A 17,539-nucleotide genomic window follows, 5' to 3' on the forward strand; every position below is an offset into this window, starting at 1 on the left:
GTCATCACACTGTGCCCTGGGCCAGAGCGGAGCCGTTCTTCGATGGGGGATGGGCTGCTTGAACTTCCAGGTGAGTTTCCGGGGCCCACATCCGCGGGCGCCCTCACTCCTTCCGTGGGCTTGACACGCAGGCTCCCCGGCCCGGGATGTCCCTGTTCGCGCCTTCAGACGCAGGCTTAAGACGCCCACCTCCGTCCAGAAACGCCCTTGCCCTGGTCTCCAGAGCCGGCTAAGGTGTCCGCGGGGGCTCGCGTCACTGAGGGCAGCTCAGGGGTGTCTCACTTTGCCATCGCGCTGCGGGGCCATAAACGCTGCTTTCTTTCCGCGTTTCCTTCCTCTTTTCAGGCTTGTTTTCAGTGAAAAGAGATGGCAGTTGGCAACGTCCCCGAAGCTTTTTAGTGGGGATCCCACAGCGTGGGTCTGCGTGAATTCCGGGGAGGAAACGTTGCCTCTGCAGGCTCCGAGGCAGGGTTTTAAACCCTTGTGATGTCCGTCGCCAGTCCCCTCTGAGCCAGCGGGGCTCGCCTCTTCCAAGACGTCAGCCCCGGCCTCGCCAAGCTGGGGCTTCACGGCTCCGCCGATGGCGAGCCGTGAGAGTGTGAGACTAGGCCAGCGTTTCTTCCTCCCTCTCTTTTAAAGGGGGCAGCGTGTGTTCCCACATCCCGTCAGTCACGCTGCAGCAAGTTCAGCTCACTGTCCCCCCCAGAAGATTCGCGTCAAGACCGACCCGGAGTGAGCAGCGCAAGGTTTTCCACGGGAGTTAAGTGCAGCGAGCGAGGACGGAGCTGGCGGGAGAAAGAACTCCTCCGTGTCGGCGGCGCCCGTCACGCCGCCGACGGTTCCCCCCACGTTAAGAAGCCAACGTTTCTTTCCGTTACGCGTCCACACGGCTCAGTTTTCCCGACCGAGGCTTTAAACGAGATCAGGCTGCGCTCGCGTGCACGCACCGTACTCTTTGAAGACGCTTATGAAGAAAGTTTCCCGAAGACACCGGAAGCGAGGAGCCGGTGGGGCCAGGAGCACATCTGTGTGCTGAACGGCGTGGGGAGAGAGGCGTCCAGGTGAAACCGCCCGAATGCTCTTTCTGCCACAGGGAAGCAGCGAGCTCCGGAAAGACTGAGTTTCTTCTGAGCTCGGGAGCGTCCGGCGGCCTCGGACAGCGAGGCGTGTCCCGCCCTCCTCCCCGCACCGTGCATTTGCTCCCAGATCAGTCTGCGCCTGCTTTCTTACCCACCCCACCGGGCAGCCCCCCTTTCTCCCTGGGCCTCTGCTCTCCCCTCCCTACTAGGTGCCCCACGGGCACATCAACACCCTCAAGGCCCCTCTATGTTTCAGCAGAACCAAAACCTGCACCACATGCCCCCCCTAAACACCTGTCTTTTCTGCCCTCCATAGCCGAGCAGTCTCCACTTGCTGTCTCCACTCTCTGGCACTAGTCATTTCCCAAAAAAACCGCCATCTGGGTCCCGACACCGCTCTGAGGGCATCAGTGACCTCCACGTAGCCAACGCTAGCCCCCTTTTCGTGGGATTGCCACACAGTTTTTGACAATGACCATCTCTGTGTCCATCCACCCATCCATCCATCCTTCCTTCCACCACCTACCCAACCATCTACGCATTCGTCCTTCCACCCACCCTTCCTTCCTTCCTTCCTTCCTTCCTTCCTTCCACCACCTACCCAACCATCTACCCACCCATCTTTCTATCCGCCCAGCCATCCATCCACCCGTTCACCGGCCACAGGGTTGTCTGATGTATTTCTACTTTTGGAGCCAGTCTCCTGGCTTCTGTGCTCCTGCTCTGTCCTGGTCCATCCCTGCCTCTCTGGTCCCTCCTCCTGGTGTCCTTTCTCCAGGACCTCTCTTCTTCTACTGGCCACTTAAATATTCGTGTCTTCCACATCTCTGTCCTTGACCCTCATTCTCCACACTCTTCCATTCTTTGCCTCAACTCCTCCCGTGGTATTGATGATGCCCAAAGCAGCATCTCCAGCTGAGTCTCTTTCCAAATCTCCAGAAGCTACCCCCTCAGCCCTTCTGGCTCAGGGCCTTTGACTTTAAGGTGTCATCTTACCCGCCTCCTACTGTGTGATCAATGAGCCCTGGGGACGTCCTGGACCCCTTCCTCTCCTGTGGGTCAACTTCAAGTCTCTCCCTGGACCCTCTAACAGCCCTCTTGAGCCTTGAGAGAAGAGAGTCCAGCGTTCCCGTGAGAAAGTCAAGGCTTCCCCGGCTCCACCTCCAATCCACTCACCCCAGCCTGCCAGCTTCTCACTGACCCCCGCTGTAGCCCCTTTGCTTTGAAGTACTAACGGCCGACATGTCGTGAGTGCCTACTGTGTAGCAGGTGTGGAGACAAGCCCCTTGTAGGAGCCATCTCACTGAATTGTCACAAACCCTGTGAGCTGGGCACGGGTATCGTCCCAGTTTCACAGCTGGGAGCACTGAGGCCCACAGCGGTTTGGCTCGCCCCCCCCCCACCCCGCCCCGAGCCCCAGCCCAGGTCAGAACTGCGGGGTCGCACTTGCGGGGGCCTCATCTTCTTTGCCCCCATCTCTTTCTGCCGGAGTGCCTAAAAATATAATTAAACATTTTAAAAAGCCTATTAACTAAAATCGTCTGCCCTCAGGTTGTGTTTTTCAAACCCACCGTCCTCACTGCGACGGGAGTATTTCTTCAAAGTACTGATCTGACTGACCCTGGGCCCTCTGGCTTAAAACCCTTCAGTGATGTCCCTTTGTTCTTAGGACAAATCCAAGGTCATGACCGTTTCTCCTGCACCCGCCCCCCTCCGCAGTCCCGGACACACATTCACCTCTGTGCTCCGGCCTGCACCCCCGCCCCTCTTTCTGTCCCTGACACACATCTCTCGTGGGTCCCAGACAGGCCCGTGCTGACCCGCGAGCAGAGATGAGACAGACAGGCTGCAGGAGCCCTGCTCTCAGGCGTGTGTGGGCACGGGGGTGGGGAGACCACTGTGCGGCAGTGGACAAGCATCCCGGGGAAGGGGACGCCCTCCCGGGTCCCGTGTGGGTTCCCCAGAGGCTCTGCAGGTGGCTACCCTGCTCTCTTTGCCTCCGATGCCCCCGTCCGCCCCCCCCCACCGATCCTCCCCCACCCCCCCATCCTCCCCCACCCCCCCCGCCCACCCCCTGGTGCATCTTCAGGGCCCAGGGCGCTCAGGCGCAGGGGACCCCCTTCCAGGACGCCTGTTACATCGCAGGAACAGCCGTAGAAGCCCAGGCACGAATGCTGAGGTCTACCCTAAACGCAGTGAGGTCTCATCTAGGAATTTTAAGCTGGAGGGAGACAGGATGGGGTCTGTGGCTGGAAGGTCCTGGGCTGCTGTGCGGAGGAGTGAGGAGGACAGAGGGGCGCCCGGCACAGTGCCCGGGGCATGCTGGGTGTCCCAGGGGGCTGACAAGGACCGAGGCCTGGGGCCCCTTCTAGGGCTCCCAGAGCACGTGCTCTGCAGTGTGGCCACGGGACTTCCAGAAGCTCCCAGGGGATCCCACTGTCCAGCCCAGGCTGAGGACAGCAGGTGAGAGCGGCGGCCCTCACCCCACAGCCCCCGGGGGACGTGCAGAAGAAGAAGCCGGCTCCTACCTGCAGGGGTCCTGAAGTAGGTGCTGGGACAGGGCCTGGCGTGGGGCTTTTGCAAAGTCCTGCAGGTGGCTGAGTTGTGGGAGCAGGGCTGAGAGCCACCGAGTGATCCAGGTGAGTGAACCAGGCAGGGATGGTGGGGACAGTGAGGACAGCAGAGACGGCGGGGACCGCAGGGACAGCGGGGACGGTGGGGACAGTGGGGACGGCAGGGATGGTGGGGACGGCAGGGACAGCGGGGACGGTGGGGACAGTGGGGACGGCAGGGATGGTGGGGACGGCAGGGACAGCGGGGACGGCAGGGACAGCGGGGACGGTGGGGACAGCGGGGACACTGGGGACGGCAGGGATGGTGGGGACCGCAGGGACAGCGGGGACGGTGGGGACAGTGGGCAGTAGGGTCAGAGATCGTTAGGAGGCAGCACGGATGGAGCCTGATGATGATGGCGATGACGGCTTGGGAGGGTGTGACCCCAACCAAGGGGCGAAGGGCGCAGGACACCCCACTTACGCCGCTTTGGCCGACTCGCTCCTTTGAGGTGCGGGGACCCGAGAGCCAGCGGATGCAGGGCAAGGCTCCTCCGAACATCCCTTGTCCGCCTGGGGACAGATCCCCCGAGGGGACCGCAGGCTTCACAGACCCCGGGCGCCTCACCCGCCAGGGAGCACCCCCCGCAGGAGGGGACAGGTGTCACGCCACAGGTTTGTCACAGATCACAGGGCTCATTCATCTGCCTCCAAATCGCTTACCCCCCCTGAACCTGCACCCCCATCTCCCAAAGGGTGAGGCCCGAACTCCGTGCGCCCTCGGGAGTGACTCCCTTTCCCTGCGCGTGAGGGCTGCCCGTCTATAGCGTGTGCTTGGTCTTCCTTGCCAGTCAGTCTCTTATACCCGGGGTCTCCACCAGGCGCTCAGAAGGGCGGAGGGACATCAGGGGCAAGCGGCAGTCCCTCCAGCCCGGGGTCCACCTCCTGGCCCTCGCCCCCGCCACGTCCTGCAGCCCCAGCAGCTGAGACACGCCGAGCCCGGCCGGGCGTGAAGTACCAGGGCCCGGGGCTGTCTGCTCTCGTGAATCAAGCACCGGGTCTCCTGGTACCTGTGAGACCAGGGACCCCCTCCTGGGCCCCGAGACACTGTGAGCGTTGCCCAGAAGAGGAACTGGATGGAGCCCCAGGATGCGGGAGCAGACCACGCGGTGTGGCGATGCGTCACAAGGCAGCGGCTTGACTCCCGCGTTCTGTTTTTGTGTAACGTTGAACAGCCAGGATGCTTGCACGATCGTCACCACTCCCGTGGCAAGTGCTAAAGATGTCTCAGCGGCCTGTCGAGTAGAGGGCGGCGAACGGCATCTTAGACACGGTGGCGTTATTTCACTTTTGTGTTTACAACCGGCTCAGAAATTCGTTGGGAAAGACGGTCCGGTGGCCAAGCACGCTGTCATCTGGCTTCACCGAGATAATGACAAATCCACGCACTCAGCGGGTCCCTTGTGAGCTGGGATTGTGGCGGGTCCGCTCGCGAGAAACTGCTCTTACCTAAGAAGCGTCGTGGAGAAGGGGGCCCCGGATGACCGCAGGGCTCCGGGGAGGCTCACGGCCACGGCGCGCGGGCTTTGACGAGAAGGGAGATCTGAGCCAGCGGGGCTGCAGTTTGGGGGCGTCACCGGGCAGCCGCGGGGGCTCTTGTGGTGGAGACCGTGAGCGATCCGGGGAGGCCGGGCAAGGAGGTCCTACACCCCGCCTCCTAGTGTCTTTGTCTTTTCTTTTCTTTTCTTTTCTTTTTTTAGACAGAGAGCAAGAGCAGGGGAGAGGGGCAGAGGGAGAGAGAGAGAATCTCAGCTGAAAATGGGGCTCGATCCCACGAACCCTGAGATCATGACCTGAGCTGAAATCAGGCGCCGGATGCTTGACCGACTGAGCCCCCTGGGCACCCGCCTGCTGTTTTCTTTAGGGCTGAGCTGTGTGTGGGGTACACCCAGCCTGCAGCACCGTCAGTCTTTACGCATACGACTGCCTGAATGTAGCTCACACACACGCACACAAATACACCACGAGAGCCTGCCTGCTTTGCAAAGCCCATCGCACAAGACTGCACCCAACAGCCGCTGGCCATCGGTACGACAGACCCCAGGGCCACGAGGGACCCCACCGCTGCTGCCCCTCGGAGCTGGCTGCTGAGACCAGACCTAGACAGGAAGCCCCTCTACCCCTCCGGGTGGGGGCCCCCAGCCAGTGTCAGGGAGGGTCCGCTGATCCAGGACTTTCCCTCCCAGGAACCTGTCCAAGCACCACCCCAGCCGGCCTGTTCCTCGCCAGCGCCATCCGGTGGTCGCGCCCTCCTCCCCGTCAGCCCCGTCGCCGACCTCCCCCCAGGGCGGGCCGCGACACAGAGCGGACACCTCCGATCTCACTCGTGGACCTACCGGGGGCCTCACCGGAGTCTGTGACGTGGCGGTGAAGCACCACGGCTGAGCACGCCATCGAAATGCCGCTGCTTTTACTGGAAGACAAAATACACACGCAGAAATCAGCCCTCACACACGCGGAAAGTTCTAAAACGGAGGGAAATAGCATCCGCTTTGAAAGCAAAGAGAAACGCATTTTAAGTTGCGGACCAGGGGCGCGAGCACGAGTGGCTCGGGGTTCTGTTACTGACCCCCTGGGCTGAGGGCCGGCTCCCGACAGTCCCAAGGGGCCTGTGTGCTCGGGAAGGGGGCCCCGCTGTGTCCGGGACGGACCGTCTCCGGATGCTTCCCCGTCCAGCACGGACAACGCGAACCCTGCGCTCCGCGCTGTCGACAGCCGAGGGAGCGCAGCGGAGTTCACAGATTTGCCCCAAAGTGATGGGCCCGAACAGGGATTCACAACCAGCCCCGTCCTCCTGGCACGGCTTTGACCGCCTCGCCTGTTGCGGAATTCCACCCGCGCCACGTGCCGCGGGCCACGTGCCGTCAGTTCTGAGAAAGTGCCCGGTGTGGCGGGCGGTGCCACACGTGGGAACCGTGTCACCTCCCTCCATCCCCCCAGATATGGTTCAGGCCCGGTGGACACCACGCCCCGGGGTCAGGCTTGGCCACCGCCCCATGAGGGCCCCTCACAGCCCGCGGCCACCGCCCAGGGACCTCGTCCGCCCCCCAGGCCACCGGCAGCGCCCGGACCAAGGCCGTGTGTTCCGGCCAGACTGGCGCTCGGCGACGGGAGGGAACCGCGGGCTGGGGGGTCGGGGGAAGCGTCCAGTCTCATCCCACCACGAGCAAGCCTGGCTGTCGGCCGGCGGGCCAGCCAGGACCGCCCGCGCCCGGCCACCCTGCGCCTCCCCGGCCTCTGCGTACCGGCTCCCTCGGGCCGCTGTCAAACTGGGCGGCTTCCACCGCACGCTTTTGTGGCCTCGGTCCGGAGGCTGGACGCCACAGCACGGTGGTGGCAGTGACTCGGGTCCCTCCCAGGCCGGGACGATCCGTGTCAGTATCTCCCCAGCCTCGGGCGCGATGCCGAGGCCTCTGCCCGCAGGCGTGTCTGTGTCCGAAGCCCCCTTACCGGTGCTGGACCAGCGCCCACCCGGTCCCGGTGCCGCGTCACCCTGACCACGGGATCCCCTTCGGAGCCCCACTCCGCACCTGTCATCCGGTGAGCCCTGGCCCAGGCGACGCTCGCGCTGACGGGCTGGGCCAGCGCTGTGTCACGGCACCTACACCCGCGGCTGGCCTCCGTCACTAGCAGTTACTGCTGTTAATGCCTAACTCCTATGTGAGGCCTTTCCGCGGGCGCGTCTGCAGAGACAGGCAGTCACATCAGGTTCAGGCGTCCGCTGGGCCGCGTGGACGCACCCCCGCAGACAAGGGACGAGTCCCGTAACCCCATCTGCAAGAACCCTGCCCCCAAGTGAGGTCACGCTCTGAGGTTCTGGCGTGGGGCCTGAGTCACGAGACGCCATCCAACCTACAGCCTCCGGAACTCACGGTCCTGTCTCCTCCGAGCTGCAGAGAAGCCCTCAGGTCCACCCGCCGGCCCCGGCCTCCCCGGTGTCCCTGGGTGGCCGCGACAATGCTGCTGGCAGGAGCAAAGGACAAGGCGAGTCCCACACAGAGAGCACCCCCAGGGGGGACCCGACGGGCGTTTCAACGGCGACGGAGAAGCAGAGTCCCAAGAGCCGGGAGTGGACCACTAAGAGCTGAGCGGCGTGCTGGCCCTCTCTGGGTGGGAGAGGGGACAGTGGTGCGGTGACTGGGGCCAGGGCCGGGGCCTGCCTGCTCACGCCTGTGCCCGGGAGGAGGCCGGTGCCCGTAGCCTCAGGAGGAAAGAAACTCCTGTGGGCAGACGCAGCCCAGGTGCTCAGCGGAGTGGCCTTTACTGCAGCCCCGGACCGTGGCTCCCGGAGGTCCGGGCTCTTGGGAGAAAAGGGACGACGCGTCAGGGCCCTGCGTGGCGCCCGGGAGTGCTGTGGGGAACCACAGATATAAACAGAAGACGAGAACGCCTCTAGACAAAAATAAAGAGGAACAGCCTCTGACCTCGGGGCAGGAGAATGTTTCTCAGGCCACAAGGGCGCCAGACGTAACGTGAATTGGTAGATTGGCTTCATCAACACAAAAAGCCTCTGCTCGTTGGAGACACTGCGAACAAAACCAGGAGGCCAGCTGTCACCTGGGACAGACACGAGCCACTCACACGCGTGTATGACCGCCGCACAGAGAACACTTGTAGGAAGCCACGAGCTTAGGATGGGCACAAGAAGGTGTGGACAGACCCCGGGTGACAGAACGCAGGCGAACGGGTAACCCGCACGGGGGAAGGTGTCCAACACCAGGGCCAGGGGGGACACGCAGGTGGAAAAGGCCGGGATGCCGAGTCACGCCCTGTGGAAAGGCTGACCACCCGGTGCGGGCGGCGGGAGCCTCACACCGTGACAGCCGTGGTCGCCATTCCGGAAACAGCCCGGTTCTCTCGGTGACAACGGGCCCCGACAGGAGACGGGATAAATAAACGGTGGCGGGTCCATGGACCGTGCTGGACGAGCCCGCAGGAGGAGCTCGAGGAGTCTGAACAACGAGCTGTAAGTGAAAGAAGCCGGACGCAGGTCAGCTGAGTGATTCCATTTGTGCGAGGCTCTAGAAGCTAGAACAGGAGCATCCGTGTGCACGGGAACCAGTGGCCCCCAAGCTGGGGCAGGGGCGGGGTGGGCGGGCACCCTTTCAGGGTGATGAGGGGGAGGGGCTCTACGTCCTGACCGCGGAAGACGTTCCCCGGGTCCATCCAGGTGTGCGCCGAGGACCTGCTTACGTGTTAGAAAGAGAACAGCTCACAGATTTCCTTCTCCGATTCCCAGGGGCATGGCCGAGACCTCCCAAGGGACCAGTTTCAAAAAAAAAAATTTTAAGTTTATTTTTGAGAGAGTTATATTTTGAGAGAGAGAGACACACACACACAGAGTGCAAGTGGGGGAGGGGCAGAGAGAGAGGGAGACACAGAATCTGAAACAGGCTCCAGGCTCCGAGCTGTCAGCACAGAGCCCGACGCGGGGCTCGAACCCACGGACCGTGAGATCGTGACCTGAGCCGAAGTCAGACACTTAACCACCTGGGACACCCAGGCACGCCAACAAAGGGCCGGTTTTACCCCAGAGTCGAGGGACAGCGGCAGTCCTGGAAAGCTGGTGGCCAGCCTGTGCCACGTGGCTCCCTCTCCGAGTACCTACCGCCCGGCGGTGACGCACAGCCGGGACCATTTTGTGCCGGGACCATGCTACTTGCTTCCACACACCTTTAATTGGGGTGGGGGGTTGGAATCAACAAGAACAACGACCCAGACCCGGCGCTCCAAGCAGCTGGACCACGCGGCTAGAGAGGACTCGCCCGCTCCCCGAGCAGGAGGCGCTGTGTGGCCACCTCCGCCTTGGGCTCACCTGGGGGCCGTGCCTGCACCAGCCAGTGACCCCCGACACCAGCTCCCTCCTCTCTGACACCTTCTTTAGAGGCACCGGTGGTGACACCTGGTCCCCTCTCTGAAAGGGTCTTTGTTTTTGCACGGACCAGCACATAAACACCAGTGACTTCTTTTGGCAAATCTCCCCAGGTCTGACCTGTGGGCCTGGAGGACGCTGGCCCTGTAGCAGCAGGGAAGAGCCAGAGCCGGCCACGGCCAAGGTCACTGGAAAAACCACGAAAGCAGCCTCAAGTATCAGGCCCGAAGGGCCGCTGAGCATCGGACACAGGTCAGGGCAGCAGGCCGACTCCGCCGGGACACCTGCTTCCTGGTGGGGGGGGTGGGCTGGGCCCCAATGAGACATGATGTCATGAAGTCTTATCACGTCTCAGGGAGGCGACCTTCCCGGGGAGGGGAGGGGACGGGAGGTGTCCGGCTGGAAAAGAAACACCATTTCCAGCCGGTTGGATCAGGTCCCGAAGTCAGGAACAAAGCCTCCTTGTCCTGCTCACCCAGACCATGCTGCCGAGAGAGTGTAGCAAATTCCTTCCACGGTCTGTCCATAAAATAAAAATGTCTAATTTCTCAAAAGGTCTACCTAAGTGGACGTGACTGTGGCCACGGAGAAATAAAGTCTTTAACTGCTAAGTGAAACAGATGAAAAGTTTCTTTAATTTTAAGAAAGATAAAATTGAGCAAAACGTTATATGCGCCATTTCCCATGTATACTGGTCTGCTGAAATGATGTTGTTTTTCTGCGTGGGTGGCTTAATCTTAAAATTCCAGTTAATTCTATTTTCTCTGTCTTCTGCCAAAGACAGAACTTAAGATTCCATTTTATGTACGTGTATTGATTACTCATTCCCATCTGTGTTAGATTATAATCGGTCGTAACGTAAACGTGGTCTCCCTCCTGTGGTCCTCCGTGTGGCTCTCCGACGCCCTCAGGTAGGTTTTAAAGCCGGTTTCCCGGGGCGCCTGGGTGGCGCAGTCGGTTAAGCGTCCGACTTCAGCCAGGTCACGATCTCGCGGTCCGTGAGTTCGAGCCCTGCGTCAGGCTCTGGGCTGATGGCTCAGAGCCTGGAGCCTGTTTCCGATTCTGTGTCTCCCTCTCTCTCTGCCCCTCCCCCGTTCATGCTCTGTCTCTCTCTGTCCCAAAAATAAATAAAAAACGTTGAAAAAAAAAATTAAAAAAAAAAAATAAAGCCGGTTTCCCAGCTCCTCTCGACACCCCCAGTGGAAGAATCCAGAGGAACCCCCACAGACAAGCACCGTTAATGTGTCGAGTTCTTCCTTCCGGCACCTCCAGATCTGTCAACACACGTCAGAATGCTCCTTCTTGATCTGACCTTGGGACACTTTGTACCCATTGGCAGCGACGGGCGCTTACCCGTCCTACCCGCCTCTCCTTTCTCCCCACTGTGTTCTTCCGTAATTCCAAACGTTCCGCCACGTCTATTTCACGTTACGTCAGGACTATGTGAATGTCGTTCGTTGCAGATTCACGTGGTTGGGAGGGAACTTCCAAAGTCAAGTGTATTGGGAGTGATGAGTGGGATTCCCTTCCAAGTCTCAGCTGCCCCCAACAATGTCCTGGATTTTCCAGAATAGTCTTTTTTTTTTTTTTTTTTTTTTTTTTAATTTTTTTTTTTCAACATTTTTTATTTATTTTTGGGACAGAGAGAGACAGAGCATGAACGGGGGAGGGGCAGAGAGAGAGGGAGACACAGAATTGGAAGCAGGCTCCAGGCTCTGAGCCATCAACCCAGAGCCCGACGCGGGGCTCGAACTCACGGACCGCGAGATCGTGACCTGGCTGAAGTCGGACGCTTAACCGACTGCGCCACCCAGGCGCCCCCAGAATAGTCTTGAAAACAGCAAGGTGTCACCATTCTGAGACTGGCTGTGGCCCCTCCCACCTGGGACAGACCCCGGGGACCCTCCATGGTCGGCGATTCGGGAAGCGGGATGTCCTGGCCCGGCAAGGAGCCCAGCGCCCATGTCCCGCCGGCCTCACGAAGCGAGACTTGGGACACTGGCCGCGAACAGAATTCCAAGTGTTGGCTCTGCTGATGGGAGGGAAGGCGAATGAGGGGCATATAAGAAAGTTTCGGGTCTTTGTCAGAAAAGAGAAATTCAGGAATAAATTAGAGTGGCCTGTGGGTTCAAGGCCGCCAGGACGTCTGATGTAAATGGGTCCCCCATAAACTGACAGAAATGCCCAAAGGTGCTTTTGAATGTGTTTCATCAGGAGAATTACTGCTGTTTGTGGTTTGAGCACGAGGATTAGAAGAGGTAGGATGGACGCCCTCACGTCAGACGTTGTCTGTACCCAACCTACCGTCCCTACAAATACACTTGCCTTGTCCTTCTACGGGCCTGGGTTTGGCCTGGAAATAGTCATGGTGACAGGCACCCAAAGCAAGGGGGCACCTGGGGCAGCGCTGCCCCAGGACAAGGGAGCGCCCCGCCCAGCCAGCCTGTTCCTATGGGCCGTCCAGATGAGGGACAGGGTCAGGGCCGTGCAGCCACGTTCCTGCAGCGAGCCCGTGGGGCAGGAAGACTGTCCCGAGACGCCGGCCTTTGACCGTCTTCTGGATCCCTGGTGGGGACTGTCACGGCAGCAACGTCTCACCGTGATGCCTGTTTCACCGCATTTCCTAGTCCTGGGTCAAGAGAGGCTTCTCACCCTGTCTTCCTTCCCATCTTCCCACCCCTCATCCCTCCCATCGCCCCATCCCTCCAACCAACCTCTCCATCCCGTCATTCTAGCCCAACCCCAGGCTGCTCACTGAGGCTGACTGTCCCCCCACCCCCACCCCCAGGGGCCCCAGCCATGCTGCAGGGTCTGAAACGAGCCTCAGGCTGGAAACCCCCCGCCCCCACTCAGCACCTGCTCTGGCAGACCTCCCCTCCCCCAGGAGCCAACATGGACACCAGGGATGCCGGCCCACCGGGCCTTCATTCGGCACGTACTATGGGCCAGGCACCGCAGGGGCTTAGGAGACCATGATGAACGACACAAGGTCCCTGCCCTCGGGGCCCACAGTCCAGGCACAGCACAGTGCTACGTATCAGTGACGCAAATGTGTCGGCTTACAAGGAACGGGCAGTTGTGCTAGGAGATTCACCAGGCAGATTGGGATGAGGACGGAGAGAAGGAATTCCTTCCTGACACCGTATGTGGTCTGTGCCGGCTGGGGGGGGTGGGACACAGAAGAAAGGTCCCCCCTGGAGCCTGCAGTCAGAGTGGGGAGCAGCCGACAGGCTCCCAGCTCTCGGAGAAAGTAGAAAGTGCTGGTCTTAGAAGAACAGGTGAGGTGCCAAGAGTTTGCACAAAAGGGAGGCCCACCAGGGGGCTGGGAGAACATTCCAGAAGGAAGAGGTGGACTGTGGGATGTGTGTTCTGGAGGAGTCAGGGCAGGGCACAGAGACAGGAGGGTGAGCGCCGAGCCCAGGCCTAGGGGCCCCCGGATTTGGGGGAGGAGGTGTGCGAAACCCCGGGGTGACTTTGGCACACTTTCCCTGGTTTTCTTTACACCTTCGCAGAAAAACGTTCCTGTATTAAAATCAACATGGATGGGGCGCCTGGGTGGCTCAGTCGGTTGCGCGTCCGACTTCGGCTCAGGTCATGATCTCACAGTCTGTGGGTTCGAGCCCCGCGTCGGGCTCTGTGCTGACAGCTCGGAGCCTGGAGCCTGCTTCGGAGTCTGTGTCTCCCTCTCTCTCTGCCCCTCCCGTGCTCATGCTCTGTCTCTTTCTGTCACAAAAATAAATAAAAACATTAAAAAAAATTTTTTTTAATAAAAAAAGATAAAATCAACATGGAAAAAGACAGAATGCAAAATGTATATAGATTTCTTTTGAGGTAAAAAAATACAATCTCAAGGAAGTTTCGACTGCCAGCAAAGGTGCCCCCGAGTGTGCGTCCCTGTGGCCGACAGGGCGACCAAGGAAAGGTTTGAGAAGCCTGACATCCTTGGTAGATACGAGCATGCCCACGGACGAGAGACCAGGCCCAGAGAGGGCACATCAGGCACTCTGGGTCACACAGCCCACGGGAGCAGAATCAGGACTCAGACCAGGAGGTGGGCCTTGCTCTCCCTGCAGCCGCCGAACGGCTGATGAGTTGGAGGAAATAAGGCTGAGAAAGAACGTTCACGGCCCACAGAGGTGAGACCTCGAGGGTCAGAACAGGAAGTGTGGTATGGCCCCGAGACATCTAGCGATTCTCGTCCCGGCCTCCTCGGGGTCACCCCTACCCGGAGATGAGGCGTGACCCGTACCCAGCAACGGCACTGTTCCCACGAGGCGGAGGAAACCCGCCTCTTCGTCCGTGTGCTCATTTAGTGTTGTTCTGCAGGGACGGCCTGAGTGCTGGGGAAGGGTCTCCCGGTGCCCGTCCCGCGACCGGGGCACGCCCTGTGGTCGGCACAACGGGAGAAAACAGTACTCCCCTCCACGGTGGGGTCAGGGAGACCGGGCATCGTGTTGGCACGAAAACCAACAGCCCGTCGTGCTCCTGGTAGGAAAGACAAGCTACGAGAAAGGACCCCAAACGGTAGCTTAGCGCAGATGCAGAGCTGTCCGTGGCTTGGGATTAGCGGATGAGGAGACGCTCGCTACGGTGTGCAGCTGAATGTCGCCGTCTCTCTTCGTTCCCGTTTCTTTCTTTAGAAGGTGCTGAGAGAGTTTATTAAGAAACCAGTCGACATCCTGGACGTCTTCGGGCCACCTCAAATACTGCCGCTTCCGCACGAATCCCCTGAGAGACTGATGCTTCATCAGCTGGTATTGGGACAGGGAGCCCACGACCACCAGGATGAGGGCACCGTCGAGGTCAGACACACAGCGGCTCTGGGCGTAACTGAAGGCTTCGAGGCACCAGCCATCTCGGAGGAAGTGCCTGCTCACGAGACAGACCACCTTCCTGCTGCCCCACACGGCGTCCTGGATGTTGGCGATGTGGTCTTGCCCCGGGACAAAGTCTCTCTCCTCGAAGCACAGGTTGAATCTGTTTTGGTCGCTGTACTGAGCATCTAGGTGCTTGAGCAAAGCGTTTTGCACCCACTCAAAGTCCTTGTTGCTGAAGCACAGATACGCGTCGTATTTGTACACGTCTGACCCGCTGCCCTTGGCGTGGTCCGTGGACAGCAGTCTGCAGGCTGCCTTGTAGCAGAGGAAACAAAGCCCCCGGAACTTGGCGACCGTGAGGACGGCCGTGAGGAACAGAGTCACGGTAACACTGGATAAAACGAAAAGGGACAACTTCAGGGACTTTAAGACTTCCTCTTCGTCACAGCCCTCCATGGACACAGAGGAGAGGGAGGTCCCAGCAAGCGAGGCGGGGTACATGCAGAGGACGTCTGCATGAGACCCAAGCACAGTGACGTTGGTCTGGTTGAGCCAGCTGATGAAGGGACGGAGTTCACACTCACAGATGAACTTGTTGTACGTTATGTCCACGGCACTGAGGCCCGCAAACAGATCGGGGTCGGGGGACAGGAGCTGGTTTCTGGACACGTCCAGGACTTCCAAATTCGCAGGCAAGTCTCCGGGAGAAAGAACGGTCAGCCTGTTGGAGCTGAGGCTGAGACCCCTCAGTGCGGTCAGGTCGCTAAATACTCCTGGCGGAAGGGAATTCAGGTAGTTGTTATTTAGATACAGGACCTGGAGCTGGGAGAGCCCCTTAAAAACATCCCAGCAGAAGCCGGTTTCCCAGGCCAGCTGCAACATATTTCCTCCAAGGAAAAGCTTCTCCAGGCTGAGGCTCCCCGCTGGGGCATGAGCTGGGTTGCAAGAAGAAAGGCGGTTTTGATTCAGAATGAGGATCTGGAGGTGAGGGACCCGGAGAAGGAAGTAGAGACTGTCCAGGTCTTCTAGCCTGTTCTCTGACAAGTGGATGAAGTTGGCGGTAAGCCTTACGTTCGGCAAGGTCACCAGTTTATTGCTGCCCAAGAAGATAGTAGGGATGCTCGGGATGAAAGAAATGGTTTTAAGGGCATTATCGCGGAGATCCAAGGTCTGTAATGTCTTCAGAGATTTGAACGTCTGGTCCTGAATGATCCCAATGTGGTTGTTTTGAAGGTCAATATAGGCTACCTCAGGCAGTCCACCGAAATCAGAATTATAAAGCTCGCCCAGAAGGTTATGTGACATGTTGAGAACCTGCAGGCTGTCGAGTCCATAAAACGCTTCCCCTGCAATCTTGTTTATCTTGTTGTGGGCGAGGTTCAGGACCTTCAAGTGCCTGAGAGACTCAAAGAGCCGAAAGTTCAGAGAGAAGATAAAGCCGTGTGAAAGATCCAGACGTGCCACTGAGCTCCTGGCCAGGCCGGCAAATGTGCTCCGGTCAGGGTCCCGGATGTTACGGAAGCCAAACCCAGCCCCCATGATGTGGTAGGCGAGAACCAGAGAGGAGGTCTGGCTCCCATTGATGGCCCTGCTGAAGTTCCCCGTGACGTCCACGGTCCAGCCGTTGTGAGAAACATCCAGGGTTTCCAGCACCATGTCTCTGAACGGGTTCATACACTTGGCCCAGTCCATGGGGACCCTGTTGTACAAGCCATTGGTGGCGAGGCTTAAGAAGGAGAGCGTCTTCCCTTGGAGGGGCTTGAGCTCCTGTTCACATACGATGGGTATCTGGTTGAGGGAAAAATCGATAGACTTCAAGGAATTCAACTCCCGGAATGAAGGATGAAGGTGAAGGCTACGAATCTGATTTTTGGACAGGTCCAGGCGAGTCAAAGACTCCAGATTTCGGAAATAACCGTCTCTTAACACGGCATCGGAGAGAGCACAGAAGAAGAGTCGAAGTTCAAGCAGGTGGGGCAGCCCCTGGAAAGCGTCGAGATGCAGGAAATGCATGTGGCTCCCGCCCAGGTCCAAGACTCTAAGATTGGGCAGGTTTCGGAAGGCCTCTCTGTCAATACGCAAGGGGGTATACTGAGTCCCGAGCTCCAGCAGCCCCAGCTGCTCCAGGAGGGGAAATGAGGAGGCAGTGACAGTCTCGATGTAGTTGAAGCTTAGCAGGAGGATCTCCGTGGTGCCAGGCACCCAGGGCACCTGGGTGAGGTTGCAGAATCGGTACAAGGCTAGCCGACCGTCCGAGGAGCAGGAAGAAATCGCCAGCACAGGACTGGCCACGAGCACTACTCCAAAGACAAGGTCAAGGGGGTCTCCCATGATCCCGCGGAGAAGACGGGAAAATGAAGACACAGCCGACCGAGCTCCAGGCATGGCGCGCGGGCCCCTGGGACATGGGGGCTCCCGCACGACCTGCCTGCTGCCGAGACCCTTTGTGGGTGCGGCTGTGGGGGGGTGGGCCTGCAAGGTAAGCACTATTCCAAGTCCTTCAGAAACATGGTCTTTGCAGTAACGGTTCATTAGTTCACGCAGTCGCTTACTCAAGGTCTGCGCAGGCAGTGGGAGAAAGCTGCAGGTGGAGACATGTCTGCACGTCCCCTGGGCCCGTTCCCAGCCAGCCGGCTCCTCAGTCCTCCGTCCAGAGCCGGGCTGCCTCAGCGCACAAGCAGGGGTACTTTATGCCACCGTCCACAAAGCATCACAGGATGGGTCTAATGCGGACGAACCGGGCGCCCCTGCCAGCCGGCCCGCAGGGCTGTGTGGATGCTCGGCGGCACAGCTGCGTCTGGCTGGTGTTCCCAGTGCGGGGCTGTGGGGTCTGAGGAAACGCGGGGGGATCGGCCCTCGGAGCCCCCGCGTCTGGTGCCCGCGGCCCATTCAACGGGCTCTCACTGTAACGTCAGAAGTAAGGAGAGACTGATGCGGCTCAGGGGCCAGGAGGAGGGACAGGGAGAGGGGAGGGGAGGGGGGGAAAGGGAGGGGTGGGGTGGGGGGGAAAGGAGGGGGGGGAAGTGGGAGGAGAGAAGAAGGGGGAGGGGGAGGGGGAAGGAGGGGCAAGGGGGAGGGGAGGAGGAGCTGGGGGGAGGGGAGAAGGAAGGGTGGGGGGGAGAGGAGAAGGAGGGATGGGGAGGGGGTAGAAGGAGGGGT

At 59.9% G+C, this 17,539-nt stretch overlaps 1 protein-coding gene across 12 annotated transcripts in view; it reads right to left on the reverse strand.

Annotated features, from left to right (window-relative positions):
• The window catches only part of TLR5 (toll like receptor 5), a 40,538-nt gene that overhangs the window by 10,296 nt on the left and 12,703 nt on the right, over positions 1–17,539 (reverse strand). For 10 of the 12 annotated variants that reach the window (XM_042924834.1, XM_042924828.1, XM_042924832.1 and 7 more), the window contains one exon: positions 13,367–17,283. The exons of 1 other annotated variant lie outside the window; for it this stretch is intronic. In XM_042924834.1, coding sequence (XP_042780768.1) covers positions 14,093–16,912 — 2,820 coding nt within the window. In that variant the 5' untranslated portion in view covers positions 16,913–17,283 and the 3' untranslated portion in view covers positions 13,367–14,092. Of the gene's footprint in view, positions 1–6,027; positions 6,105–13,366; positions 17,284–17,539 lie in introns of those variants that run through there. One more of the 12 variants, XR_006198724.1, reaches the window with a different exon arrangement.

This window comes from Panthera leo, chromosome F3 (genome assembly GCF_018350215.1).
Source record: "Panthera leo isolate Ple1 chromosome F3, P.leo_Ple1_pat1.1, whole genome shotgun sequence".
NCBI lineage: Eukaryota > Metazoa > Chordata > Mammalia > Carnivora > Felidae > Panthera > Panthera leo.